Source organism: Nelumbo nucifera, chromosome 3 (assembly GCF_055504915.1).
Source record: "Nelumbo nucifera cultivar China Antique chromosome 3, China Antique-T2T, whole genome shotgun sequence".
NCBI classification, from domain to species: domain Eukaryota; kingdom Viridiplantae; phylum Streptophyta; class Magnoliopsida; order Proteales; family Nelumbonaceae; genus Nelumbo; species Nelumbo nucifera.
In genome coordinates this window covers 97,797,501-97,823,793 of record NC_142651.1, presented here as the reverse complement: position 1 = coordinate 97,823,793, position 26,293 = coordinate 97,797,501, and the positions used below count along the sequence as shown (strand labels likewise).

At 37.2% G+C, this 26,293-nt stretch overlaps 4 protein-coding genes across 5 annotated transcripts in view; 3 read left to right on the top strand and 1 right to left on the bottom strand.

The window, feature by feature from the left end:
- The first annotated feature begins 2,485 nt into the window (after positions 1–2,485).
- On the top strand, positions 2,486–5,519 carry LOC104588411 (KIN17-like protein). 2 transcript variants are annotated; one of them, XM_088901977.1, is made up of 3 exons: positions 2,486–2,656; positions 2,974–4,449; positions 4,917–5,519. In XM_088901977.1, the coding sequence occupies exon 2, from the start codon at positions 3,228–3,230 to the stop codon at positions 4,407–4,409; it is 1,182 nt and encodes a 393-aa protein (XP_088758103.1). In that variant the 5' UTR covers positions 2,486–2,656; positions 2,974–3,227; the 3' UTR covers positions 4,410–4,449; positions 4,917–5,519. The 2 variants fall into 2 exon arrangements, with proteins under 2 accessions (XP_088758103.1, XP_010244627.1); XM_010246325.3 differs by lacking the exon at positions 2,486–2,656 and having other exon boundaries at positions 2,663–4,449.
- On the top strand, positions 4,558–5,519 carry LOC104588413 (uncharacterized). Its single transcript, XM_010246327.2, has 2 exons — positions 4,558–4,564; positions 4,944–5,519. Exons 1-2 carry the CDS (start codon positions 4,558–4,560, stop codon positions 5,357–5,359), a joined length of 423 nt encoding a protein of 140 aa, XP_010244629.2. The 3' UTR covers positions 5,360–5,519.
- A 5,066-nt stretch (positions 5,520–10,585) lies between these two features.
- Positions 10,586–14,093, top strand: LOC104588410 (uncharacterized). Its single transcript, XM_010246324.3, has 8 exons — positions 10,586–11,001; positions 11,143–11,237; positions 11,357–11,460; positions 11,558–11,658; positions 11,762–11,865; positions 11,945–12,382; positions 12,506–12,637; positions 13,686–14,093. Exons 1-8 carry the CDS (start codon positions 10,762–10,764, stop codon positions 13,843–13,845), a joined length of 1,374 nt encoding a protein of 457 aa, XP_010244626.1. The 5' UTR covers positions 10,586–10,761; the 3' UTR covers positions 13,846–14,093.
- A 1,762-nt stretch (positions 14,094–15,855) lies between these two features.
- Positions 15,856–26,293, bottom strand: part of LOC104588409 (serine/threonine-protein phosphatase BSL1) — a 40,912-nt gene continuing 30,474 nt past the window's right edge. The window contains exons 11-21 of the mRNA XM_010246322.3: positions 21,907–22,117; positions 21,598–21,799; positions 21,345–21,515; positions 21,025–21,263; positions 18,782–18,866; positions 18,581–18,679; positions 18,315–18,514; positions 18,154–18,229; positions 16,856–16,991; positions 16,631–16,770; positions 15,856–16,526 (exon numbers count right to left, since the gene is read on the bottom strand). Of these exons, the coding sequence (XP_010244624.1) occupies positions 16,443–16,526; positions 16,631–16,770; positions 16,856–16,991; positions 18,154–18,229; positions 18,315–18,514; positions 18,581–18,679; positions 18,782–18,866; positions 21,025–21,263; positions 21,345–21,515; positions 21,598–21,799; positions 21,907–22,117 (1,643 nt within the window). The 3' untranslated portion in view covers positions 15,856–16,442. The remainder of the gene's footprint in view (positions 16,527–16,630; positions 16,771–16,855; positions 16,992–18,153; positions 18,230–18,314; positions 18,515–18,580; positions 18,680–18,781; positions 18,867–21,024; positions 21,264–21,344; positions 21,516–21,597; positions 21,800–21,906; positions 22,118–26,293) is intronic.

Genomic DNA, 26,293 nt, shown 5'->3' with positions numbered 1-26,293 from the left:
GTGAAATAGAGATAAAAAATTTTCAAGTTATTAAGCAAAGTTTGAAGTTTGAAAATAAAGAGGACCCACTAGGCACAATTTTGCATTGAAGGATTTTATTTATTTATTTTTTATTTTGTTATTGAGGCTGCACAACGGGGGTAGCCCCCCATGCCCTTAACCCCTCAAACCCTTATGGGGGTTGTGATGATTTTGGCTTTCTCACCTTACCTCACATCATGTTGCAGGTGCACATTGAGAACATCTCTTGTACTTGTACAGTTATATCATTGTATGATTTCATTCATGGGGAGTACCAATGCATGGCTGTAATGCTGAGAGGTGGATGTGAGGAGCATTTTGTGAGTAGAAAATCCGGATTCCATTGTGTGACCTGAGGAGTTTTCAGTCACGTTGTGTGACCTTCTGAATCTTAATATATTTATTGGGTTCAACTATGATATGGGATAGATATGATATCTGAAAAAACTTCTCACCAATCAATTGGAATCAATAAACATGGTAGTCAATCAGGGGTTATTTATCAAAATTCATTGGTAGGTTTTGATTGGTCAAAACTCTTTACATACCATGTCCTTCCCGCATCATAGATTTTCCCATATTTATTTGTGAAACACTATTAAACTGAAAAAAAAATATCATTGTTAAGAACTTATAATACCTTATTTTACACATACAACTGTACAACACAAAGAGTTAGTAGGAGGTCACCCATTTTAATACTATTCTCATCTAAGCACGTTTAGCTTTAGAGTTCCAAATTCCAATGCGGTCCAGCTTATAGTGCTGGACCTGCTGGTATGATTGCACCCAAATAAGATATTATGATAGATATCTAATCCATTTAACAAAGGCAATATTCTCACCAACTTACAATTTATTATTAGGGTACATCTTGGGCAGGCCCGTGTTGGGATTTTTTTTTTTCAAATTTCAATGGGCTTAGGCTTGCTGCTATGTAGAATCTTCAAATCGATTACCCAACTTGCACCCCTACTTGTAATTAGACCTGTTTATGGGACAGGCTTCGGGCCCATTAGAGTTTTGACAAAATCTAAGCCTGAGCCCAGCCCATGAACCGGTCTACTTGTAATACCTGATTTATACTTAAAAGCTGAGTATTGATATTTTGGACAAGCAATATCCTCAAATAATTCACTATCAATTTAGCTATTTCCACTCCCTTCATTAGGTATAGCCTTACAGGTGTAATGTGGGCCGTATCCGTGGGCCTTAAGCCCCTGGCCCGTGGTATGCATGGGCCATTCAGGCCCATGGGCGGTGTGGCCCGTTTCTTAGCTATATCAGTAGGATGAAATCTACATGAATTCATTGGAAAAATAGTTTTTTTTTTTTTTTTTTTTTATATGATATGAAGAATTAAAATTGAATATCAATATTCCGTTTAGACGCCACCAAAATTTGAATACAACATTAGAATCCGACCATTAAACAGTACTCCTATGGGAGCTTAACTATGCTGTTTCTCAGGAAATATTAGTTTTCTATTTGGTATCCTTGTTGCTGCTGCAACATAAGTGTTTTATAATGCTATAATAATATATTGATTATGTTTGATTTGGTGGGTAATTAATGAAAAAATGCCATTACATCAGCGCCAGGCATTAGCATTTATTATACATAAAACCATTGTTGGATTTTAATGTTTATCAAGTAAATACTAAAAAACATAAATACTTGGATTTATATGCATGAGACATTTTGGGGAGATGTGAAATTCTTGTTTTCCTAACGCTTTGAAATGAAATACTTATGTGACATGCTTTACGGAGTATTAATTTTGAGGTGAAAATTAAAAAAATTTAAAATTATGCTCAACCAAACAATAAAAAAAGAAACGTTTAAAGTAAAAAAAAATGTTTAAAATAAAGTTTTTCAATAATTATTTAAAGCAATAAACACCAACAGGACTAAACACATATTTGTTGATAGCAATGGTAGAAAAAACCAAAAATGTTATCCAAAAAAAAAGAAAAAAACTGAAAATAGTGACTTTTCTGATTTCCAAGATGTGATTTGAGGAATCATTTTTGGAAAAAACAACTAAGCACTGTTTTCCAATGAAAACAGAATTCAGATTGGCGGTGATGTGGTGCTGTTTTTTATGAAAGGGCATTGATGCCAAACACACCTATAAATCTCAAACTAATTTTCTTAAAACTAAAACCTGTTGAGCGGGCCGAATCTATTCGTTTCCTCTTAACTCTTATATCTTAAAAGTAATATTTTAATTTTAAGACTCAATTTGGAAAAAGTATAAATACAAATATATAGAGTATCTGTATGTATTTGCACTGTTTGTATTTTTTCCAAATTAAACCTCAAAAAAAAAATAGTTGTTTGTTTTCTATTATCTCTTGTCTAAAATATAATTATACAATTTTTTGTTTTCCAATAATACCCACAAAAAGATAAATAAACACTCTGACATATAAATTAAAATTTTATATTTCATAATTTTCAAAATTAAAAACAACATTCACATTCAGACTTCACAAAAAAAATCACTAACCCAACCATCATCCCATGCAAATCTATTCAATCATCGAAAACTAATGGAGGATTGCATTCGTTATATATATCGAGAAGGGAATCAAGCAGTGGAGATCGAGAGAAGCCACATAAAACCACCCAGGCAAGTTCCAAGTTCTAAGTTCCAACTTGAAACAATAACCATCATCAAGATTATTGCTGGATGCATCTTGCTCCTTCCTCTCTGAATTACTTACTTGTATACTACTGCTTGTAGTCAGATTCAGCTCTAATTCCCCGATTAAGTAGTCTGGAATTGTTTCCTGCTTTTCTTTTCTTGGTCAATACCGGATTTGATTTAACTAATTTTGTTTGTTTGTTAATGTCCCTCTTTATCCTTTTTTTAACCTTCTTTTATTCTTCAAACCAAGAAACCCTAAAAACCTGAATTCATATCTTTTGTGGATTTTTACATTACAGAATTACAACCCGAAAGTTGATTGTATGAAAAGGAAATTAAAGGGGAATGTTAGCCACGAAGCCCAAAACTGGGTGAAATAAAAGAAGAGTATGGAAATCGGTGGCTAGAATTTGAGTCTTACGCTCCTCCTCTCCTCCTATCTTTATATGTTGTGATCTTTACTCAAGAGTTTGAAGCTTTGAATTGAGGAAGGACCAAGCAAATTCTATCTTCCTCATCTGTTTTTGAATCTCTGAATCGGCCCAATCGGGGAATGGGGAAGAACGATTTTCTCACACCGAAGGCAATAGCCAATCGGATCAAGGCGAAAGGGCTCCAGAAGCTCCGATGGTACTGCCAGATGTGCCAGAAACAATGCCGAGACGAGAACGGCTTCAAGTGCCACTGCATGAGCGAGAGCCACCGGCGGCAGATGGAGGTCTTCGGCCAGAACCCTAATCGAATCGTCGATGGTTACTCTGAAGAGTTTGAGCGGACTTTCCTTGAACACGTTAAGCGCAGCCATCGATTCAGTCGCGTTGCCGCGACTGTTGTCTATAATGAGTACATTTCCGATCGTCACCATGTCCACATGAACTCCACCCAGTGGGCTACCCTGACGGAGTTCGTCAAGTACCTTGGTCAGACGGGGAAGTGCAAGGTTGAAGAGACACCAAAGGGGTGGTTCATGACTTATATTGATCGAGATTCTGAGACCCTCTTCAAGGAACGTCTCAAGAACAAGCGGCTCAAGTCGGACGTTGCAGAGGAGGAGAAACAGGAGTTGGCAATCAGGAAACAGATTGAACGGGCGGAGCAGATGGTGTCGGCGAGTGAGGCGGGGTCATCTGATCCAGAGGCATTGCTGCAGCCGAATTTAGAGCCTGGAGGGAAGGTTGCGTTTTCTCTTGGTTCATCTTCCAAACCTGCTACTAGAGAGGGTGTTCAGAGCTCAAAAGTGGTTTTTGAAGATGTCGAAACGGAGAAGAATGAGAAGAGAAGCAAAACTGATGTCAATTCAGGGAAAAGTGGTGGTGGGTCGGCTCTGGATGAGCTGATGAAAGAACAGGAGAAGGCGAAGGAGAGAAGTAATCGAAAGGATTACTGGTTATGTGAGGGAATTATTGTCAAGGTCATGAGCAAAGCCTTGGTTCAGAAGGGTTATTATAAGCAGAAGGGAAAGGTCATTAAGGTGATAGACAAGTATGTTGGAGAAATTGAGATGCTTGATAGCAAGCATGTACTAAGAGTTGATCAGGAAGAGCTCGAAACAGTGATTCCACAAATTGGTGGTCTTGTAAGAATAGTCAATGGAGCTTATCGTGGATCAAATGCGAGGCTGCTGTCAGTGGATACTGATAACTATTGTGCCAAGGTACAAATAGAGAAGGGTATATATGATGGCAGGGTCCTCCAAGCGGTTGACTATGAAGATATTTGCAAAATTTCCCAGTGAATTGCTTGAAGTGTATATACCTTCATTCTGAGCTTGCAGGGTAATCATTGTTGTGACATTCCAAAAACTTCAGTCTTTTTATTTCTACAGTGTTCAATCAAACTGTTCAGTTGTGCCTAAAACGTGGGGGGGTGCATGCTATTAAAAAATGGAAGGTTTTTGTGTTTTTTATTGGACATGTATCCTTCAGGCAAAATCATAAATAACTTCATTTTTTTCTTTATTGACATCTCTATCTTATGAACTTGCTCAAGTGCATAATTAGATTATTTAATTCCATGTGATTTGCAAAGGTCCTGTTTTAGAGTTTCACCATTTGGATTTCACAATTTCAATCTCATTAAGAAGCTGTCAAAAAAAAAAAAACCATTAAGAGGCATATTGTCCTATATTCTTTCACAGAAAAATGATTTTAACTAGCAGTTTTTCTTATACTGTTGCTAGTTGGAATAATGTATTGATTTCAGTCCAATTTTGCTACTGTACTAATAACCTTAATTTTGCTAGGTTCTGAGAATCTCAAGCAAGAATAAGAATGCTCTCTGAAGGAAATAGTCCCAGCAGCTCTAAATACTATTAGCACACAGTTCATGTTGCTGGATCAGGGAAAGATAATGGTGGAGGGTCAACGGAAAACAAGCCTAGCACTAGTTGCAGATGAAACTGCTGCTGTTCACTTTCAGTTATGGGGGATTGAATGTGATGCCTTCCAGCCAGGTGATATAATCCGTCTGACCAATGGCATTTTTTCTTATAATCGAGACAATCTTGGATTGAGAGCTGGAAAGAGAGGTAAAATTGAGAAGGTGGGGGAGTTCACCATGGTATTTGTTGAGACACCTAACATGAGTGAGATCTGTTGGAGTCCTGACTCGAATAATTCTAAGAAATTCTTACAGGGGGCTGTAATTTCTCCATACTCATCCATTTTTCCACCACCAATGCCCTAGAATTTGTCACCAATGGATGTTGGTCGAACCATTCCTGGAGTATTGAAATTGCAGAATTGTGTCTTGCATCTCCATCTGTATAGCATGGATACAGGTGCAGGAGTATAACTTTTTCTTTCAATCCTTAAGCTATTATTTTACACTTTTTTTTTTATGTCAATAGAATCTGTATATGAATGATTTTTTTTTTTTTGAGAGAAAGGCAACTGATTTCATTAAGAAAAGAGAAGGGTACACAAAAAGGTGTACAAAGATAAAGAAAAGAAAAACAAAAGCAGGGATCAGATCCTTAGGAATTATACAGGAGGAAGCTTATCGGAGTACAAATCTTCTAACAGAGCACCTAATTTTGCTAGTCTATCTGTAAGAGCATTAAATTCCCTTGGAATACAAATCAGGTTTACATTAGAAGCAGTCGGTAAATCCCTTGCCTCCGTCAGAGTGACTGAGTCTCCACGGCCCAGTCTCTTGTTTTCCTAACCATTTTATAGTGTTTGCTGAATTGCCTTCAATGGAGAGGTTCTGAATACCTAATCTGCTATGCTTATTGGCTCACTATACACCCAGCAGATGTTCTCATTTTCATCCCTTTCATCTCCTACTATGCCAGCAGCACCAGGGTTGCCTGAAGCACTTCCATCAAAACTTAGAGTCCAAAGGCCTTGCCTTCTGAGAATTGGACTCCTATAGGTGGATGGGGAGGGAGGGGAGGAGAACAGGAAATTACCAGCATGCCTCATCTCATTCCTGTAGATGAGATGATTGGGTTCAATATTTTGCATAGTAGAAACAATTGTGCATCCAACATGGCCCTAAAAATTCAGGACTTTCTTTTGTTACCCTAGTTTGGTAAACGAAACCATGTATTAATATATTAGCACCGTTGCAAACCAACTAAAACAAAGGACTTGTTAAATTCCATTTCAAATACCATGATTGACCAGCCATCATCTATTCTTTACTTGTGCATATGCCACAACAGTTTGATTTGCCCTGAATATTGATTTCAAGCAACAGCTCCTAAGTAGGCTCATATTGTTATCCATGATTGGCTACAACAGTTGCAGCATGACAAGCCAAAACATATAACAAGTAAACTTATGGAACAAATGGTTGTTGCTCTCCAGCTGACATGGGATTGCAGGAATAAAAAAATTCACAACATTAGCAAACAGCCTACTTGGGTTATATGTGGATGGGTCATTTATGCAGTCTAAAAATTGAGCAGTAACAGCATATGTTATTATTAAGTCTGACTGCTGGGTGATTGTGTTCCGATCTTGTGCTTGCCACAACTTTCAGATTGCAGCAGCAGGATCCATTTCATCAACACAAGCACCATCTGAAGCTGAATGGAAGGCTTTTTTTTGGCAGGTGTCCAGCAAGCAAAAAGAAGTATATCTCATCTACGTTTTATTTTTGATGTAGCAACAATAGTAGTCACTGTTTTGACACTGTAGAGGGACCAAAGTGGTGGGGAACTACTTTCCTTTTTTTGTAAGCCATATACTCTTTTTTTGAAGCCAGTAGCTATAGTGCTATACTATGTATCATATAAATAGGCAATTAAAATAACCTGTCTCATAGTATAGCCTATAAGGTGTGAAGGGAGGCGGGGAGGGTATAAATCTGATGTTCCAGTTACCGCAGGATGGAATGAATGTGCAGTTTTTGAAGTCACATTACATGCGTACGATAGTTGCATTCAGAAGTCACTTGATAAGAAATTATGGAGTAGAGAAAAAACCAACTTCCTTGTCCAAAAAACAAAGATTTAGGGGGTGGTTCTAAACTTCTAACCTTTGGATTAGACATGAAAAAGGTCATCCAAATGTGTCACTTGTCCTGAGAGCTAACCACGATGTTCTTACAGTTACAGGAATGTAAAGCAGTTGAGATCAAAGCATCATCAGAGATGTGGCTACTTGGACAAACCACGCTTCTCGTGTGAACAACCCTCCCACGGAGTCTCTGGTTAGGTGGTGTACGTAACTTGGAACCAGTAGGTTGTCTGAGCCCCTTCCCCAAGGCCCCATCGTCCCATGAACGGTTGAGAGTTGGTGTTGAAGTTGCCCTCTCGAATGCGATTGGCCCAAATGACATCCCCTAGGGCTGTAGGGCATAAGCATTACATGAATTGACATTCTAATTCATTCATCTGTACCTTTTCCTAACTATATCCATTACATGAATCATGTTTTGACATTCTAATTGAAGACCTATTGGCGGGTCACCTACCAAGTACCAACATCAATTAGAGTAAATAAGGTTGAACACACTTTTCTAAGGCATAAGCAATCCTTATTAGTGTTCTCTCTTCTAAGGGGCGTATTGGGCGAATCGGTACTTTTTTTTTTTATTTTTTTTTAAAACCAGTTCAGGGGGCTGGTTTAGCGCTCCTCCACCCCCTGAACCGGTCAGACACCCAATACACCCACTGTAGAGGTGTATCGGAGGGGTCCCAGAACAATATGTATCAGGTCGATACGTATCGATACTTTGAACCTTGTTCTCTTCCTTAAACCCCCTCTGTGTGTGATATCCATTTCTCCAAATTCGATTTGAATCCGATTTGATTAAAGATGCCCATAAGTTAGATTAAATATAGTCTACTTCAATCTAATTGGATAGTATTTAACATTTATATTTTATTTGAATTTAAGTATTAATGAATCAAACTTAAATATCCTTTTTATGAAAGGTTTCAAAATTGTTTAACATTAAAATATACTTAATTGTAGGCAATAAGGCATGCACAATATCTTTGGTATTTTTAATTTTTCATAATATTTTCTTTTTTTCTTGACTAATCAGATGCAAATTGATTATTGGTTTTCAGCCAAGACATTATAGTTATTTCTTAATGAATTTGGGGCTACCATTCAAATTGGAAATCACTGGATCCCCATCCCCATACACTCTAATCCGATGCAACAATAGTTTCAGGGTGACCATTAGGGGTAAATTCAAGCTGAAGTGGGCTGAATATCTAATATCTAGCTATTGAAGATTGGCTTGGCATAAAAAAATCATACTCAAATTTGACTTCGAGCTTGATTCAAGCTAAAGACATGAGCTTGAATTCAGCTTAACTCAAAAGCTCATATGTTTAAGTTTAGCTAGTGAGTCAAATTTCATATAAAAGATAAAGAAAAATTACATACAAAAATTAAAATTATATATAATTATTTGTTATTATATAACACTAAAAATATTATATATCATATATGCAAGCTCACTAGTCTCACGAGTCGAACTTAATTAGGCTCAAACTTGGCTCATTTGCTGTATTGAACTTGAGCTCTCGAAACTCAATTTAAACCAAGTTGAATCGATCTTTTTTATGACCTGAGAGGGAACACTAGATTTGTGTCCACCCCTAATTAGTAGCCGGAAGGTAGATTCTCCTATTTATCACAAATGTTGATCTAAATAGTCTGGTTTGATGGTTTGATCCCTATTTACATAACTAAAAGACTAAAACTTAATAAAAAAAAAATGGTCCATTAATAGTCAAACTGCTTGCCTTCTTGACCATCTATTGTGCATCTGAAAACATATTTACTCCAACTCTTCTTTCCATTTCTGCTTGCAAGCCATATATCATAGCCCTTAATTCACCTTCACTGTCTTGTATCCTACTGCTGTAACTAGTTGATTGTCAGCAAAGAGCATTGCTTACCCTAAACCTGCTCTTCCTTTCTTATCCATGATCAAAAGATGTATTCATATACAAATTTAACATTAGACTATTTCATCCCCACACTTGGCGAATTTTGGGTGGCATTCAGTAGTATGTAAATATCGTGGATGAGACCGCTTTGGTCCTGTCCATGGTAAGATATTGTTGTTCTGCTATGTGTGGATGGTCCCCATCCACAAAATAGTGTGGATAGGGACGGACCACACCCCAATTTATTGTTCATAGTATTTTCTCGTGGATGGTTCATACTATGGTGTGGGCAGTTTGTGAGAAGGTTTCAGTGTAACGCACATGTGTTACATTGGTTCAATTACTCTCATTTTATTTAATCTTTTAATAAATTTTAAGTTTTAAATTTTAATATTTTATCAACAAAATATTAATTTTAAATGTTAATTCTAGCACAAGTTCGACAGTTTTCCTTCTCAACTCTTTTTTCATTATTTAAATATTAACTTTTTAATATTTTTTATCAATAAAATAATATTTAAAATATTAATTTTTATTTTTTTAATATTTAAAATAATATTTTTTAGTTATTAAAAAATGCAATTGTTATCTACATATTGATGCTTTTTTTTCAATTTTTTTATAATATAAAATGTAAAAATTAGATATTTATGATCGATTGTGTAGATCTCTCATAAAATGTTTATGAGATACATGAAATCAAAAAGTATAGTCCATACCACACCTACAGAACGCTACCATGAGTGTGGATTGGTCTAGTCCACACAATTTATCCACAATTCAAAATAGTTGTGGACCGTGGTGTGTTATGGATTGATCCCTACCGTAGGGTGTGGCGTGAATCAGTTCATACCCATCGATTTCTTATCCACACTATAAAATACTTCCTTAATAAACTGTATGATATGATTATTTATTTATACTTTTGTTTCTTGCATTCCCGACCAATCTTAAAATGAAGGCACTACAAATTCTTTTTCTTTTGGGTAATGAACTAATGATGCCCAAAACGTAAAGAGTTGGAATGGGGACAGGAGATTCTACAAGGATGATTATCTGTACAATAAAAAAGGCAAATAATTGAATACCACTGAAGGAAGCAATGTCTGTAAATGATCAAATATATAGACCCAAGTGTTTGGTAAAAGACGACATGATTGTCCATCCATTTGCGCTGGAAAATGAATAGAAAAAGAGCGAAGTTTCAGAAATGGATAAAAGGGTGGACGGGGTTTCAACCTTGAAACCTGGTTGTAAAGAAAGAACCTTCTAGTTCCAGCCTCCGAACAAGCCGCTTACGGCCCATTTAATAAACGGATAAAGCATAATACGGTTATTTTGGATTTTGGGGTCTAGATAGATAATTAGCCAAATTTGGTGGGTCCCAAAGATTTGGAATACACGTGGCACCGACACCACCGCCTTTTTTTTAACAGGAGTCCGTGATTGGCTTTGAGGACAAGAATGAAGAACAAGTAGTACAGGGTCCATCCACATTTGGAAAAAGGTTGAGGGGGAATTATTTATAGAAGGCCTCCATTTGTGGGGTGAAAGAAATTTGAAAAAAAAAAAAAAAGGTTTTTGATCAAGAAGGGTGGTGCTGGGGCCTGGGGGTGGTGTCATTGTAGGAAAAGAGCCTTCTTCCTTCTTCAAATTGAAAGAAAGAAGAAGAGGGCTCTGATATTCTTCATTTCATTTCAAGGAGAAAAAAAGAACAGGGTGGTTTCCGATGATTCGCTTGTGGATTGCAGCGCTCCAATTGGTGGAGCTCTTTGTGAGTTCTATGGTTCATTTGGTGTATGGGCTTTACATATTCAGCATAGCTGTGGCTTCAGACATCTCACAGGCTCTAAATGAGTGTCTTAGACCTAATGTAAATATCAAAGAGATGGAACCTCGGGCAGCAACTAATAATGATGGTTTACCTCCCATTGTCTTGATTCATGGGATCTTCGGATTTGGGAAAGGGGTATGTGAGATGTACTGTGAATTTGATGAACTGGGTCACCATTTTTTCTTCTTCCAGGACATATAATTTCTGTTTCTTTTAATGGGAAATTTATTTATTTATTTATTTTGTTCATTTCTGTTTCTTCTATGGGCTATACAGCGATTAGGAGGATTGTCGTATTTTGCGGGAGCAGAGAAGAAGGATGAAAGAGTTTTGGTTCCTGACTTGGGTTCCTTAACCAGCATATATGATAGGTGGGTGCCTGAAGCTTTGAAGCTAATCATGACTAAGGTTGCATCCTTGGCCTTCTCCTTAGACCTTCATTGTTTGTTATATATTCGTCGCAGGAGTTAAAGATTTCTAATGCTTTCAGGGCTCGCGAATTGTTTTATTATCTGAAAGGCGGGCAAGTTGATTATGGAGAAGAACACAGTAAAGCTTCTGGGCATTCGCAGTTTGGAAGGGTTTATGAGCAAGGTTTGGAAGATCAATCTCAATGCTTTGCTTCATCTGTGTTAAATCAAGTGTTTTTTTTTTTCCTTTTTTCTGGTTCAATCTTGTGTTGGGCGTGCAGGGCATTACCCTGACTGGGATGAAGACCATCCCATTCACTTTGTTGGACATTCATCTGGAGCCCAGGTGGTTCGTGTATTGCAGCAAATGCTGGCAGACAAGGTTAGCCCATTTTAATGCTCAGACCAAAGAAAGAAAAGGAAAATCATGGATTGTGGGTCTTTAGAGCTGTGATTATTGAACACATATTTGTTTATAATTTCAGGCTTTCAAAGGATATGAGAACACTTCTGAGAACTGGGTTTTGAGCGTAACTGCATTATCCGGCGCATTCAATGGTACAACAAGAACCTACCTAGATGGGATGCAGTGAGTTTCGTTCAGAGCCTAGTTTTCTTTCTCATGGATGTCATCTCCAAAACCTTTTGAGTTCAAAACTTGTTTTCAGGCCAGACGATGGAAGAGCAATGAAGCCCGTTTGTCTGCTCCACATCTGTCGCTTGGGTGTCATACTCTACGATTGGATTGACATTCCATGGCTGAAGGCCTACTACAATTTTGGGTTCGACCACTTCAACATGTCCTGGAAGCACATGGGAGTTTCAGGTCTTCTGGATTGCCTCTTAGGCAATGCGGGTCCTTTTGCTTCAGGAGATTGGATTCTCCCAGACCTCACAATTCAAGGATCAATACGACTCAACTCCCAAATCAACACCTTTCCAAACACATTCTACTTCAGCTATGCCACCAAGCGAACAAGGAAAATCATGGGGATCACCGTCCCTTCCGGCATACTTGGCATTCATCCCATGCTTTTCATCAGAGTATTGCAGATGAGCCAGTGGAGACATCCTCCAGACGTCCCTCCTCCTTATAAAGGATATCGGTGGGTCAGTTTTTCCTTGCCTATATTTTGGTTCCTCTAAATGCATATCTATCTCCCAGCAGTTGTTTTATACAAGCCAGTTTTTGTCTTGTTCTCTGCTGTTAAAAATTAAAATGTGTGTAGGGATGAAGATTGGCAGGACAACGATGGAGCACTTAACACTATATCCATGACACACCCCCGGATCCCCATTGAACATCCCAGCCGTTTTATTGTAAATGACTCTGAATGCCAGCCTCTGCAGCCGGGCATCTGGTATGTTATTCTTTCTAATGTCATGAAATTGTTTACATTTGGAATAACACAGTTATGCACATAATTGGTTGCTGTCATCACCATTGCACTCATGATCATTCATAAATTCTCCCATCCTCCACAACTGCTTTTGTTATGATTTTTATGTCTTTCTTAATGATCATTAATGGCATCATTATCACTGTTGCCATCTTCATTGTCAAGTTTATGACCAACAGTTAGGTGTTAGTGTTAGATAATTAAGTCCTGGGACCCTCAAGGTCTTATCTTAGGATCAACCAAGTTTAAAATACAAGATTGACCTTAACAGGGGAGACTAGACCATTTTTTTATCATTATGTAGCAGTTGTAATAAGTTCTACCACTCTTCCAATGTTTCCTTAAAACTTGGTATTAAGTTTATAATGCAGATTTTTTTTTAGTTTGACTTGGCAAACTTTTTTTGGAAATGTTGAAATAATGGTCTAAACTTAGCAGCGATCAAAACATGGGAGTAATGGTAGGCCAAAATAATGGTTCATAACAACCATAGTTCTTGTATTAGTTAAGGTCTTCAGGATTTTTAGTCATTGGCATGTATAAACATCACTGGTGGTGTAAGGGATACAGTTTATGCATCTATATTTACAGGATTCAGAATCCTACTGAAGAATTCAAAATGGATTGTATCAAATTGGATAATACCTAGGTCCAAATTTGATTTATTTATATTTGGATTCGAATAGAATTCAAATTAGATGACATTTTGTAAGATGGTAAAAATTGGTCAGCTCAAAATGTGATTGTTTAACACATTCACTTTAATATTCTTAAATACTATATTATGTGATAATTTGGCATCATTGGTCATGGTGACTTAAAGACTCTTAGAGGCTAATTTCAAAGTATCAACCTCCCCATGTCCTTAGCAAACAGATTTTTTTTTCTTCTTTTTGGAAAAGAAGAGATTATTGTCAAATATCAGAAGAAAAGAGAGATTATTGTCTGAAAAATAGCTATAATTTGAAGGAGATTATTTACTGTTGGGTATCTGGCTGGCCTAATGCAGGTACTACAAGATTGTGGAAGCTGATCACATACTTTTCATTGTGAATCGGGAAAGAGCAGGAGTGCAATTCGATTTGATATATGACAGCATCTTCGAACGCTGCAGAAAGCACGTATTTAGGAAGAAACCACAAACGCTACCTAACCAAATCTACCAATAGATCAGAATGTGTTCCATCTAAAATAGAACATGGAAGCAAAAAAAAAATGAAAAGCTACTATATTAGCTCCTTTACCCCTCTTACTCCTGGTATGATATAGACGTTTTTCCCTTCAGTTTCCCCTCTCTCCTTTTTCTCTGTAAGTAGCCCCTACTTTTAGCCTTTGACAGACTTTGGAGGCTTTAGGTTAGATGTCTAACAAACAGAGATCCTAATACAGATATACAAAACTTGGAGCTAATTGTCTAATCCCTCGATCATATTTCTTTTTGGGTTAATTACTTATATATGCCCTGAGAGTTGAGGAAACTAATAGTTTCAAACACTGTTTTCAAAACCGGACTGGACCGGATGGTTGGACCCGAAAACCCGGGAACTGGTTACCCGTTTTCTTTCAAAACCGCTTTTTCCCTCAAAACCGTTGATTTTGGTTAGCAAACCGCTGAACCGGCCAATTAACGATTTGAACTGTTTTCCAATTTTTTAATATTGTTTTTTTTATTTTTTTTGTCAAAACGAGCTGGCTGTTCAGGTCGAACGATCGGACTGTTCGAACTGGTAACCAGACCCCTGACCGGTTCGTTTTTAAAAACCATGGTTTCAAAAACTACTTATATATGGCTTGTTGACCTTTCAAACGTATGTAAAGGACAAAAGTATCCTTAACTGTTCATTTAAATTTTTAAAACATGCACTACACTCTTCAAGAACAAGAACCACATAGCCATGGAAGTGTTCGGGATTCCTCATTTCTTCCACGTTTCTGGTTTAAAGGAAAATAAGAGGGTGTGTATGGGTTTCTCTTTGGGCCAAGTCTTGCTGAGGTTCCAAGTTCCATAAGCCTGTTGAAGTTCAACAATACAAACGAATTTATTTCAGGAATCTGTTGAAGTTCCAGAACTCAACAAAACAATATGGTTTTTCCAGCTGTCAAGTTCCAAAAGTCTGTTGAACTTCAACAAGACAAATCTCCCATTCGCTTGGTAAGTTGTTTATCCAGGTAAATACAATTATCCGGGTAAGTTTTTCTTGGAAAATACTTATTCAGGTAAGTGTATTTATCCATGTTCTTTTATTTCTCAGGTAAATAAAGCAATGACCATCTTAGCCATAGAAATTCATTATTAAAAGGGGCATTTTTGTCCCATTCAAATATTGGCAACTTTCCCCTTATGTGGGAAAGTTATTTACCCACCTAGGAGATGCTATCACTTTCCTGAGTAAATGATACCCAGGAAAATAAACTTTCCTTGATTCCCACAATGCTGAAAAAAGAACATGAAATTCTTGATCAATGGAAACCAAAATCCCATTAACCATCTTTCTTCCCTCTACATATCCGACTCCTTGAGAGTATTCTCTTAAAAGACTTTCCAAGGGTATTTTCATAAATCATAAGCATTGTATCGTTGGATTCTCATGGCGGTGGGAATCTAATCGGCTTACCTAGGGAGTGTTCGACAGATGGTTGGTTTTGTTTTTGTTGATGTGACGGCCGTTTTTATTTTCAAAAACAAATCCATTTTGTCGAACACCCTTTAATGACCTAATTTCTTGTTTGTTAGAATAAAAATGGTTTATAGATTTTGGTGGTTTTCTTAATTGACAATCTCTCTTTCTCTCTACAACCCTGTTTCGGTTTAACTTGTAGAACTAAAAGGCAAGTATCAGCATTAAATACAGAAAGTCAGAATGTAAGGTGTGAGAGGGGAGATGGCACCGAAGCTAGGCCATTTTTTCACAAAAAACAAGAAAAAAAATTAGTGGCCATTCAGATGCTTAAAATTGATTTTTCCAATGCTCTTTGTAATAGTGATACTTTGAACCTTGCTTAAATCATGAGCGGAACAATGTAAATCTGTTTTCAATGCCATGCTATAGCGTTGCCCTTTGAAAATAATGATACATCAAAATTCAGTACCCAAAAGCCATCCTGCAGAGATAATTAAATGCAACAGAAAAGGGGGAAAGAAAGAAAAGAGGCTGGAAAACAAAACAAAAAGCATGAGATAACCCCAATTATGCCTTTTTCTACAATAAAAAAAATATGGCAAATATAGAAGAATAAACATGTTTACAGCTGCAGCACCAATTTTCCCATTTGGTGGCAATTATTATTAGAACAAGGAATCATCACCAAAAGGCTTCAGAATGTAATCAATTATGATATTTCATCCAGAAAAAAATTAACATATAATCAAATGGAAGGCAGAAACTAATTTACATTACAGTACACAATAATTAGACAGCTGCTTCTAATTGTGCTATTGACTCCATTGGCCGGAAATACATTTCACCATCTCTTGCACAGTTTTCAAGTTGTACAGATATTACACGAGCAGATTGACAAATGGATAATCATCACCGAGTAAATAGCTTGCTCTTCCAACTTTCTCAGGCAATCTGTGTAAGTTTGTCAAGGACGTATCTTCTATGTTTGTATGTTTCTGCATAAGTTACAAAATGAAGTTGTGTGGTACCAAATTTCTGCTAGATATTGAACCTAGCAGCATTACAGATGAATGTATTGATTCCAGCATCAAATAAGAGGCACCATAATATGGCGTTTAAGGAAAAACAGCTCTGTAGGTGTCAAATCATATATATGCAAGTGAGCTTCGATCAAGGTCAGGCTGTGGCCGACCCCGTGTTGGAGTTGGTGGCCTTTGAATGTTGAGTTCCTGTAGGGGCCCATAAATGTACAGGAAGATGGTATGAGTCTTATCATGTCCAGCCTCCAGTCAGCTTCCAATATGAAAAATGAATAATTCTAACCAAATCTTACCTGCATCCATGTTTCATCTAAGACATGCTCTGGAGATGTTTCTGGTGACTGTAGAGGAGGTGGTAAGGGATGAATCAATTTTGGAACCACGACCAATCCTCTACCAACCACCAGTATAGCTCCAGCATTGTTTGCCGTCCCTGATGCAGTTATCAATTCAGCATGGAAGTTTTGCATATTGATGCAAAATAAAGGGGCATAGAATTCCAAACTTCCTTTGCTTACCACAGTAGTTGGTTGCAGAAAAAAGTGTTATCAACTGTCCTTGAGCAAACCGTTCAAAACCATCCATAACACATTCATGTGCTCTTATGATTAGCTGTAGTTTATTTTTCTTGCAGAAGTCTGTGACCCGATCAGGCTGCAATTAACATGATAAAAAAAAATTACAATATGCTCCATAAAAATGCAGTGAAGATTCTTACAATGGTGAAAGCTTTAGATGTGCTTGTGCAATCCTAAGAAAGGAAATATTAATTTCATGACGGTATAATAATATTAAGAGAATGAGATAATATTAGTGGCTATGGACTGTCAATTTCATTGAGTGCTGTAGGATTTTAAAAGTACAGAAATATCAAGAGAAAAACAAAGAAAAAAGAGTGATACCATTGTCATTGGGAAAGGCCCCCCTCCCCAGTCCCTAGGTAGCTGGGACCAGCATTGGGCAATGGTCCTATACCACCGACAATAACGCACAGATCTACTTTGCATGCACAAATGCAAAGAAGAAAACCCAATAAACCAATGGTATAACTTCTGAGAACATATATTTTGTGAAAAATATTCTGCATGTTTTGTTTCTAGAAAATCAACTTAAGAAAATAAACAACCCACTACAAAAACCACTTCACATCCACTTGTCTAAATCAGTAAATCTTGTCATGTCTTCTATGAATAATGAGAAAAAGACAAGGCTTTGCTGGAATGATGTGTATACAAAATACAAATGGCTCTCAGAGGGTGTTTTACTACCAAGTAATCCTTCTATTTGGTTGGGGGTGAGGATGCTTCCTTGGAAATGGATTTGATCACCTAATCTTCCTTCTAAAATTATTCTTTATGTGGAATGTTCATCTTGATAAAATATTAGTATTAACATGGAAAATCATGCTCCCTTTCATTGAGCAAAGGATGAACCTGACCCTGAGCATGTTATACATTGTCCAGGTCCAGCCTCATTTTATTGGCCAATTTGAGAAACAATAAGTTGTCCCAAGGACTTTCATCTCTATATTACATAGACAATAAGTTTCAACAGCCAATCTCAGGCATCTCTATGTCATTATCTAGTGTAAAATAGAGAACAATATGCAATGACTTAAATTAAATGCTACACCTTCATTTCTCAGTCATTTGTTGTATTATTGTATGCATATTAGTATCAATGATGAAACTTGCCCTTGAACATTTTTGCATGGAAAAAAATAATCTAGAAGCAATACATCGTGATAGTTGATATAATAGAATATTTTGGTAATGATGCTTTTCATACATGTTTGACAGATTGAAAGACCACATACCCCAAAAGTGACAAGACCAGGTCCCCTAGCATTTGGTCTCAAACCCTCTATACTATCATTTTCTGTGGGATCAGACCTGTATATCATAGCAAACATTTGTATTTAGGCAATCCAAACACAAAGACGAGTGCCAATGTGTGGGTGGACAAAATTAATCATACCATAGAAGGTCCATTAGAATGATAGATCCAGCATCCATTGTTATAGGTCTTTCAAGTTTCTCTATTTGCTCCACAGAATGTATGGACCTCCCAATTCCACCATGCATGCAAATAATTTTCTTCTCAATAAGTGCGGCAAGTGGAAGAAAGTTGAAAAGCTGATTGAACCTAGTCCAAGCCCATATCCCATCACTCTCCCCCTACAAACACCATCTCAGATCAGTATGACTAGCTTTCAACACTGAAGCGCATAAATATGTCAGTACCATTCTCTCAACGCATTCAAGACGAAAACCAAAAAGTGCATTTATGTCAGCAGCTTCATGGTTCCCACGAATCAAGTGAACATTTTCAGGATATTCAATCTGTACAATCAGGTCCAAGGACAAAAAGTCAATGCAGTCAACAAAAGGTGCACCCTGAATATTAAAATTTTAGTTTTATTACTTGAAACAGAACAAACTTACCTTGAGAGCTAGAAGTAAGGTTACAGTCTCTAAGCTGTGCTGTCCACGATCAACATAATCCCCCAAAAACAGATAGTCAATATACCTGAAATGTCAAATTTAGTGGTTGCTGAAAACATAATTCCATGAAGACACCAAACGTACCATCAATCAAAATTTGTAATCATAACTGAAAACAGCCAAAATTATTCTACCAAGTGGAGAGTACCTACCACATCAACACTAATAATAGTATAAGAACTAAAATGTGTAAAACAAAGTTTCATCTAGTTGAAGTGAAAGAGTAAGAAACATAATGTCAATGAAATTTATCTAAATGTTAGTTAGTGTTTCTTAGGACAAAGGTAAAACAAAACAACTGAACCAAACAAAGCTTTACTAACTGTATAGGATCAATGAATCCAGTTCCACTCTAAAGGGCAATATCCTCTATCAAATTGTGAGTATTCAGATCATTGTCAATAGCTTAACCCATGTTAGTTTCTATGATACCGAGACACATGCATAGACATGATCCATACCTAACATGACACCAGAAATTGCAAATGGGAACTTCTAGAATATACTTTCTAGCATAAACACTTCTAGAATTATGTATGTGGTGCATTTCAACAAATCATACTACAAAAAGGGTAAATTGCTTAAACCTCCCCTGAAGTTTCTAGTTGTTGCTGAAACATCCCCTAAGGTTTGATAATTGCAATCACCTCCCCCCTGAACTTTCTGACATAGTTGCAAGTAGATCCCCTCTATTAGAATCCTCTAAAAAGAGGCATGAAAATGTCCAGAATACCCATGCAGTTATTTTGGCCAAAGTGTTTATTTTCCAAATTTTCTCTTCAGAAGAATTGCTACCCCAAACCGTTCCGAACTCTTTTCTGAAATTGATTTATTTTTCAAATTTTCCCTACATATCAATTGTTCAAAGGCAAAGCTGCAACTTTAAATTCTTTTTTTTTTTGTTAATATAGTTTGTATTTGTTTCCTGTAGAAACCAGCCTCAATAGTAATTGCATGGGTATTTTGGACATTTCTGTGCCTCTTGTTAGAAGATTCTGACAGAGGGATTTACTTGCAACTGTCCTAGAAAATTCAGCAGGGGAAGTGATTGCAATTACCACACTTCAAGGGAGATTTCAGCAACGGTTAGAAACTTCAAGGGAGGTTTCAGCAATTTACCCAAAAAAATGTACTCTAAAAGCTAAACTAATTTTGACAAGAGATAAACAAAAAAAAAATGATATTTATAAAATGGCAGTTACAGTATTACCTAATTTTTAGCATATTGTGTACAAAGTGGTTGTGCTCATTCAAATCTGCATTCTCATACTTGTCAGCCCAAGATTTTACCATTACACCAAGCAATGACTCTAAGAAATGATATAAAGGTTAAATATAAAAGGATGACATCACAAGTACCCTATGAAGGGTACCCTACTCAAGATGATTGATAGGATAAAATTAGAGTAGGGTACCCTTCACAAGTACACAAAATTGCATTCTCATACTTGCATTCTCATACTTGTCAGCCCAAGATTTTACCATTCAAATCTGCATTCTCTTACTTAATGGATCTACAGTACTTATGTACATTAAAAGAGACACAAAATTGATAGGATATTAATTTTATAAAATTACCATCTTTCCTACTCAAGATCTTGCAAGGGTGTTGCAGTCCCACCTTACAACAAATTATTAATTTTGATGGGGAAATTAGATGAACTACTAAAACCCACAAGTACCCTATGAAGGGTCAATTATGAATTGTACAATGTACACAAGCAGAACAAAAAAAAAAAAAAAAACCTTGCACCCAAGACCAAGAATATTCAAAATTATTACCATGAAAGGTGCTAATTCAAATCCACCTTTCCAATTGTGTTGCAGTCCCACCTTACAAACAAATTATTAATTTGATGGGGAAATTATCTGAACTACTAAAACCCACAAGAACCCTATGAAGGGTCAATCATGAATTTGTACAATGTACACAAGCAGAACAAGAAAATCAATCTTGCATCCAAGACCAAATATTAAAAATTATTACCATGAAAGGTGCTAATTCAAATCCACCTTTCCAGGGAAACCATTGACTATCCCCAACCATTCTCTGGTTCTAAATATGCACTTTAAAACTTGACTTGAGTAACAGTAAATATCCCATTCTAGCTCACTTTGTTTCCTATATTTCAAATATGCAAAACACTGAAAATAATGGCATAAACTCTAAATATCATACGCACGTTATGTCTCCACCAGTTGAAGGAAATCCATATTCATCAAATAAGCGCATTAGATCACCAAACTGTCCATGAAGATCACCAAATACTTTAACTGGAGCCTTTAATTGCAGAACTGTGGGCTCCTGCATAAAGATCTGCTCAGCAGCATAGCAAAGTTCACCAACTTCATAAGTGTCCAGAAAAAAGTTCCTATTAGCTGGAGCTTTCCAGTTTCGTGGCCTAAGTAAAAAAGAAATAATCTGCAACAGAGTAAGTGATAATAAACCAACTGTAACTAATAAAATAAGAAACAACATGTCTAGAATTCTAATAATGCTTACCTTCTTGTGCAATCCCTGAGGGGACTTTTGTCTAGAGAAGGCCCTTTTAGCAGGATAAGACAGGTCATTGTTTGTGGGGATCATTCGCCTGCTCTCATTTTCAAACTGATCCAAGGACAGCTGCCTTACCAAACCCCCCAAGTTCCCAAAAGCCTCTTTTGCAACTACAACCTGTAACATCAGAATCATTATGTCTTTGTAGCTTGAACTTGACATAAATTCCAGATATAAAAGGAGAAAAAAAGATACATACAGCTCTAGAGTGAAGGCGGACATCAACCTCATTATCACTACCGTCGGATGAGTGCTCAGGACCATGTGAGTTGCTGTCTGATGCAGAAGTTTCTTCTGTACATGCTGAAGATGCTAACTTCATGGCTTGCCATACAGAACTAACAGCCTCAGCCTCGGCAGCTGAAGCCTCCACCAGCTTCTCAATAGAGTTCTTGTCCGTGCTGGTAAAAAATGAAAACATCACATTCTGTACAACTATCCTAGGTCAAAATAATTTTAAGAAACAACAAAAAAAAAATACAAGAGCAAGTTATAGAATGTATAAAACCTTAAGCCACCAGTTGAAGGGATCTCCATTCTTCCATCTGAAGGTAGTGGTACATAGGCATCCGAAGTTGGTGAAACATGAGAACTTGGACTTGATGCATTCAATTTTGAACTTGTCATGGGTAGAGTTCTCTCAGAATTCAAGATAGGTGAGTTTATTTCAGATTGAATAGGTGAATTTTCTGCAATGAGGAGATCATCCAGAAGCATATCTGCACAAAAACTAACCTTAAAGTTACTAGAGTAGAAATATAAACAGAGAACAAATGAACAATAAACAAGCACTAACTAGATAGGTGTTAAAGTAGTTTTGTTCTTTTTCCTTGTTTCTACATTGTTAGTCAACCAATATTGTTAACAGTCGACTAGTTGCAACCTTTTGGCAAGTAATAAATAGAAGTATATAAAAGGTTGGCTGTCAAGAGAAATAGACTGATTATTCTCTTGACTTCTGCTCCCTTTCTTCCTAACTCTTCTTCCCTCCTTTTTTTCACTTTTTCCTTTCCTTTCAGGTTGGCGCACATGGTATCAGAGCCTACTGCTCATTAAAGCAGTCGACTGCTACTGTTAACAGTTGACTGCCGTAGTTAACACTCAACTGCTACAGTTAACAGTCAACTGCCGTTAACACCATTCATTGTGCACTAGAAAGTATAGAACATTCTCTACTCATTGTAGGAGGAAGAAGGGACCAAGAAGGATCGTCCCTTTGGGAAAGAGGCTTTGATGCCTCAAGTTGTGGCTGTTTGTGAGTTGGTGATGGTTTGTTAAGCTTCCTCTACTCAGCAGTTCAAAGAGGAGTATATTGGTAGATGTTGTAGGTGCAGTTGTGTTTACTCTTCAATGTGATGAAGTGAGTGGTAGTTTGTGGTGTATAGGTGGACTGTTAGTGTGTGAAGCTCCCTTTGTGTTCAAGAAATGTGTAGTGATCCTTTTTCACTTTCTCATGGCCTGATCAAGTAGTAACCCTAAACCTACAGTGGTGGTGCAATAAGGCCTAATGAATTTTCAGTTGACCACAGTGAAACTCAATGGTACCAACTATATATGGTAAGTCAATTGATGTGTCTCTTATTGGAAGAGGTAAGTTGAAGTGCATTAAGGAGGGTCAGATGAAGAAAGGATCAGAAGGATATAATGAGTGGATAAAAGAGAAATTGGGAACCCCATCCCTATAAAATTGGCTTTGTACCAAGGTTTTTAAAACAGGACTGGACAAGGAACCGTTCTGGGGTCTGGTTCCCAGGTCAAACGGTCTGACCGTTCGGACCAAACAGACAACCCATTCTAACAAAAAAATTAAAAACAAAAACAGCCTTAACTGTTGTTTGGGTCGATGGTTCGACGGTTCAACCGCCCGGGTCAGCAGCTCACTGACCAAATCAATGGGTTTTGGCCAAAAAGTGGTTCCCGGTTTTTCAGTCTGACCATCTGGTCTGGTCTGGTTTTGAAAACATTGCTTTGTATGAGTGCTCATCTCTCTAGCTACTCATTTTGACTGGTCCTTGTTTCAACTTGATGTTAAGAATGCCTTCCTCCATGGTGATCTTCAAGACGAGGTGTATATGGAGCAACCTCCTGGGTATGTTGCTCAAGGGGAGTCTGATAAGGTATGTAAGTTGAGAAAGGCTGTTTTTGTTTGAAATAGTGCATTGTTTAACACTTTGTATTCAGCAAGGATACCTCCTCTAGGAAGATGATCTCGGCAGTTTATGTTAATGACATAGTTCTTACCGGTAGTGATGTACACAACATCAATAAACTGAAGCAATTCCTACAACAACATTTTCAAACCAAAGACCTAGGAACATTGAAGTATTTCTTGGCCATAGAGGTTGCCAGATCAAAGTAGGGAATCTCCCTCTTACAGAGAAAGTATGCTTTGGATGTATTAGAGGAAACCAGGTTATTGGGATCCAAACCAGTGGAAACTCCTATAGATCCTAATGTGAAGATGAATGATAGTTAGAGGAAGTTGTTAGAAGATTCAACAGACTATAGGAGACTTGTAGGTAAGCTAATTTACCTTACTATCACTACACCTGACATCTTGTTTAATGTTGGAGTGCTTAGTTTATGCAAAACCCCACAACTACTCATTTGGATGGTGTTGTGAGCGTGTTGAGATATTTAAAGGGTGCTCCAGGTTGTGGGTTATTATTGTAAAAGAAAGGGGGGAGACTTACCTCTAGAGCGATATTCAGATGTTAATTGTGCAAGGTCCCCAATGGACAAAAAATCTACTACAGGCTATTGTACTTTCTTGTATGGGAACCTTGTCACTTGGAAAAGTAAGAAGTAAAGTGTAGTTGCTAGGAGAAATGCCAAAGCCAAGTACAAGGCAATGTCTCATGCTACCTGTAAATTGATTTGGTTAACGAATTTTCTTCAAGAAGTAAACATTCCAATTAGCCAACCCATCCGGCTATTTTGTGACAACCAAGTTGCTGCACATATTGCCTCAATCCAATGTTTCATGAAAGAACAAAACATACTGAAATTGACTGCCATTTTGTGAGAGAGAAAGTAACAAGTGGGGATATTGTCACAGCATATATCAAATCAGAAGACCAAATAGCTGATATTTTCACCAAAAGCCTGGGTCAATCAAGGATAGACTATATTTTTAACAAGGTAGAACTATATGATATATATGCTCCAGATTGAGGGGTAGCATTAAAGTAGTTTTGTTCTTTTCTGTTTTCAGGTCCTTTAGGTGAGGGGGACTCCACGAGGGCAGAATTATTAGCTGCACTACAAGGAGTACAGTTTTCTGTACAGCTAGGAGTGGAGCAGCTACTAATAGAAGGCAATTCTCAGGTGGTTGTGGGGTGGCTACAAAAACCACATACTACAGTTTGGTGCTTAAAAAATGAACTTAAAAGATTCACATGCTTGACGAGGAATTTGGATGTTAGAATACAATGGGTATGCCAATGCTATGGCTGATTGTTATTGGAAAATTTGATGATAGAAGGGGACTCCAAGGTGATGGTGGGTTGGCTAGAAAACCTAGATTCAGTGATTTTGGGCTTACAGAAATGAAATTAAGAAATTCAAATGGATGACTCAGCAGATGGATGTAAGTATACAATGAGTGGGGAGGGAGGCAAATGCTTTTGCTGATTCTCTAGCTAAACAAGGAGTAACTAGGGATCAGTTGTCCTGGGCCCACTTGTAACTTTATGATGTTTCTGTATTAATGAGTGAGGCTGCACCTTGCACCTCATATTGGGATGCTTGTAACAGACTCTTTATCATTTGCTTCTAATGAAACCAATTGAATTTTTATCTATAAAAAAAATGCTATGGCTGATTGTTTAGCCAAGCAAGGGGAAAATAGGGAAAATCTGTATTGGCAATTGTAATCCTTTTTAGTTCTTGATGGGTTGGAGAGTTGCAGCTCGTACCTCTCCAAGTGTATTCTGTAACAGTGGTTTATTCCATCAATAAATTCTTCATTTATCAAAATAAAAAACAACTGACCAATATTGTTAGCAATTGGCTAGTTGTAATTTTTTAACAAGTAATGAATAGAAGTATATAAAGGGTTGATTGTCAAGAGAGAGACTAATTATTCTCTTGACCTCTTCTCCCTTTATTCCTACCTCTTCTTCCCTCCTTTTTCCTTTCCTTTCAGGTTGGCACACAGAAGGGATGAGCTAAGTGCTAATTTTTAATGTAAGTAATATATCATTAATCACTAGTTATCTATTTCCTAGATGTTCAATTTTGATACCAATAAAAACTAAGGACAAATCAATTATGTAAACATACGAAAAATATTTGTGGTCATGTGTATCTTATTTTTTTCTTTTTTATCAATAACCACAGATTTCATTAAAATGAAATAAAATTACAAAGAAAAGGAGCTAAGGAATCTTAACTCCCCAAGGTACGGGAACACACCCAAACTGATAAACTCAACAATTACAACTGAGACCCAGAATCCCTATTAACCCCTTGCCTAGCTAATCCATCAGCAAAGGAATTGGCATTTCTCTTTACCCAAGTACACTGGACTTCCATATCCTTGATCAGCCATTTAAACTTTCTCTTTTCATTGCTGTAGCTCCACATCTTAGAGGTGTCTTCTTTTAACCAGTCCACTACAATCACAGAATCTCCCTCTATAATCAGTTTCTTGACATTAAGTTCTTTGGCCCTTTGCACCCCTTCCAAAGCTGCTAACACCTCAGCCCTCAAAGAGTCTCCCACTCCAATTGGGCCAGAGAACATAGCTATTACACCTCAGCCCTCTATAATCAGTTTGTGGTCATGTGTATCATTCCCTAAAACATAATTACTTATGTTCAAATGTACCCTTCCCACAGGCATGAATACTATAAGACAATGTATTGGACATCATTTTACATCAAGAAGGTATT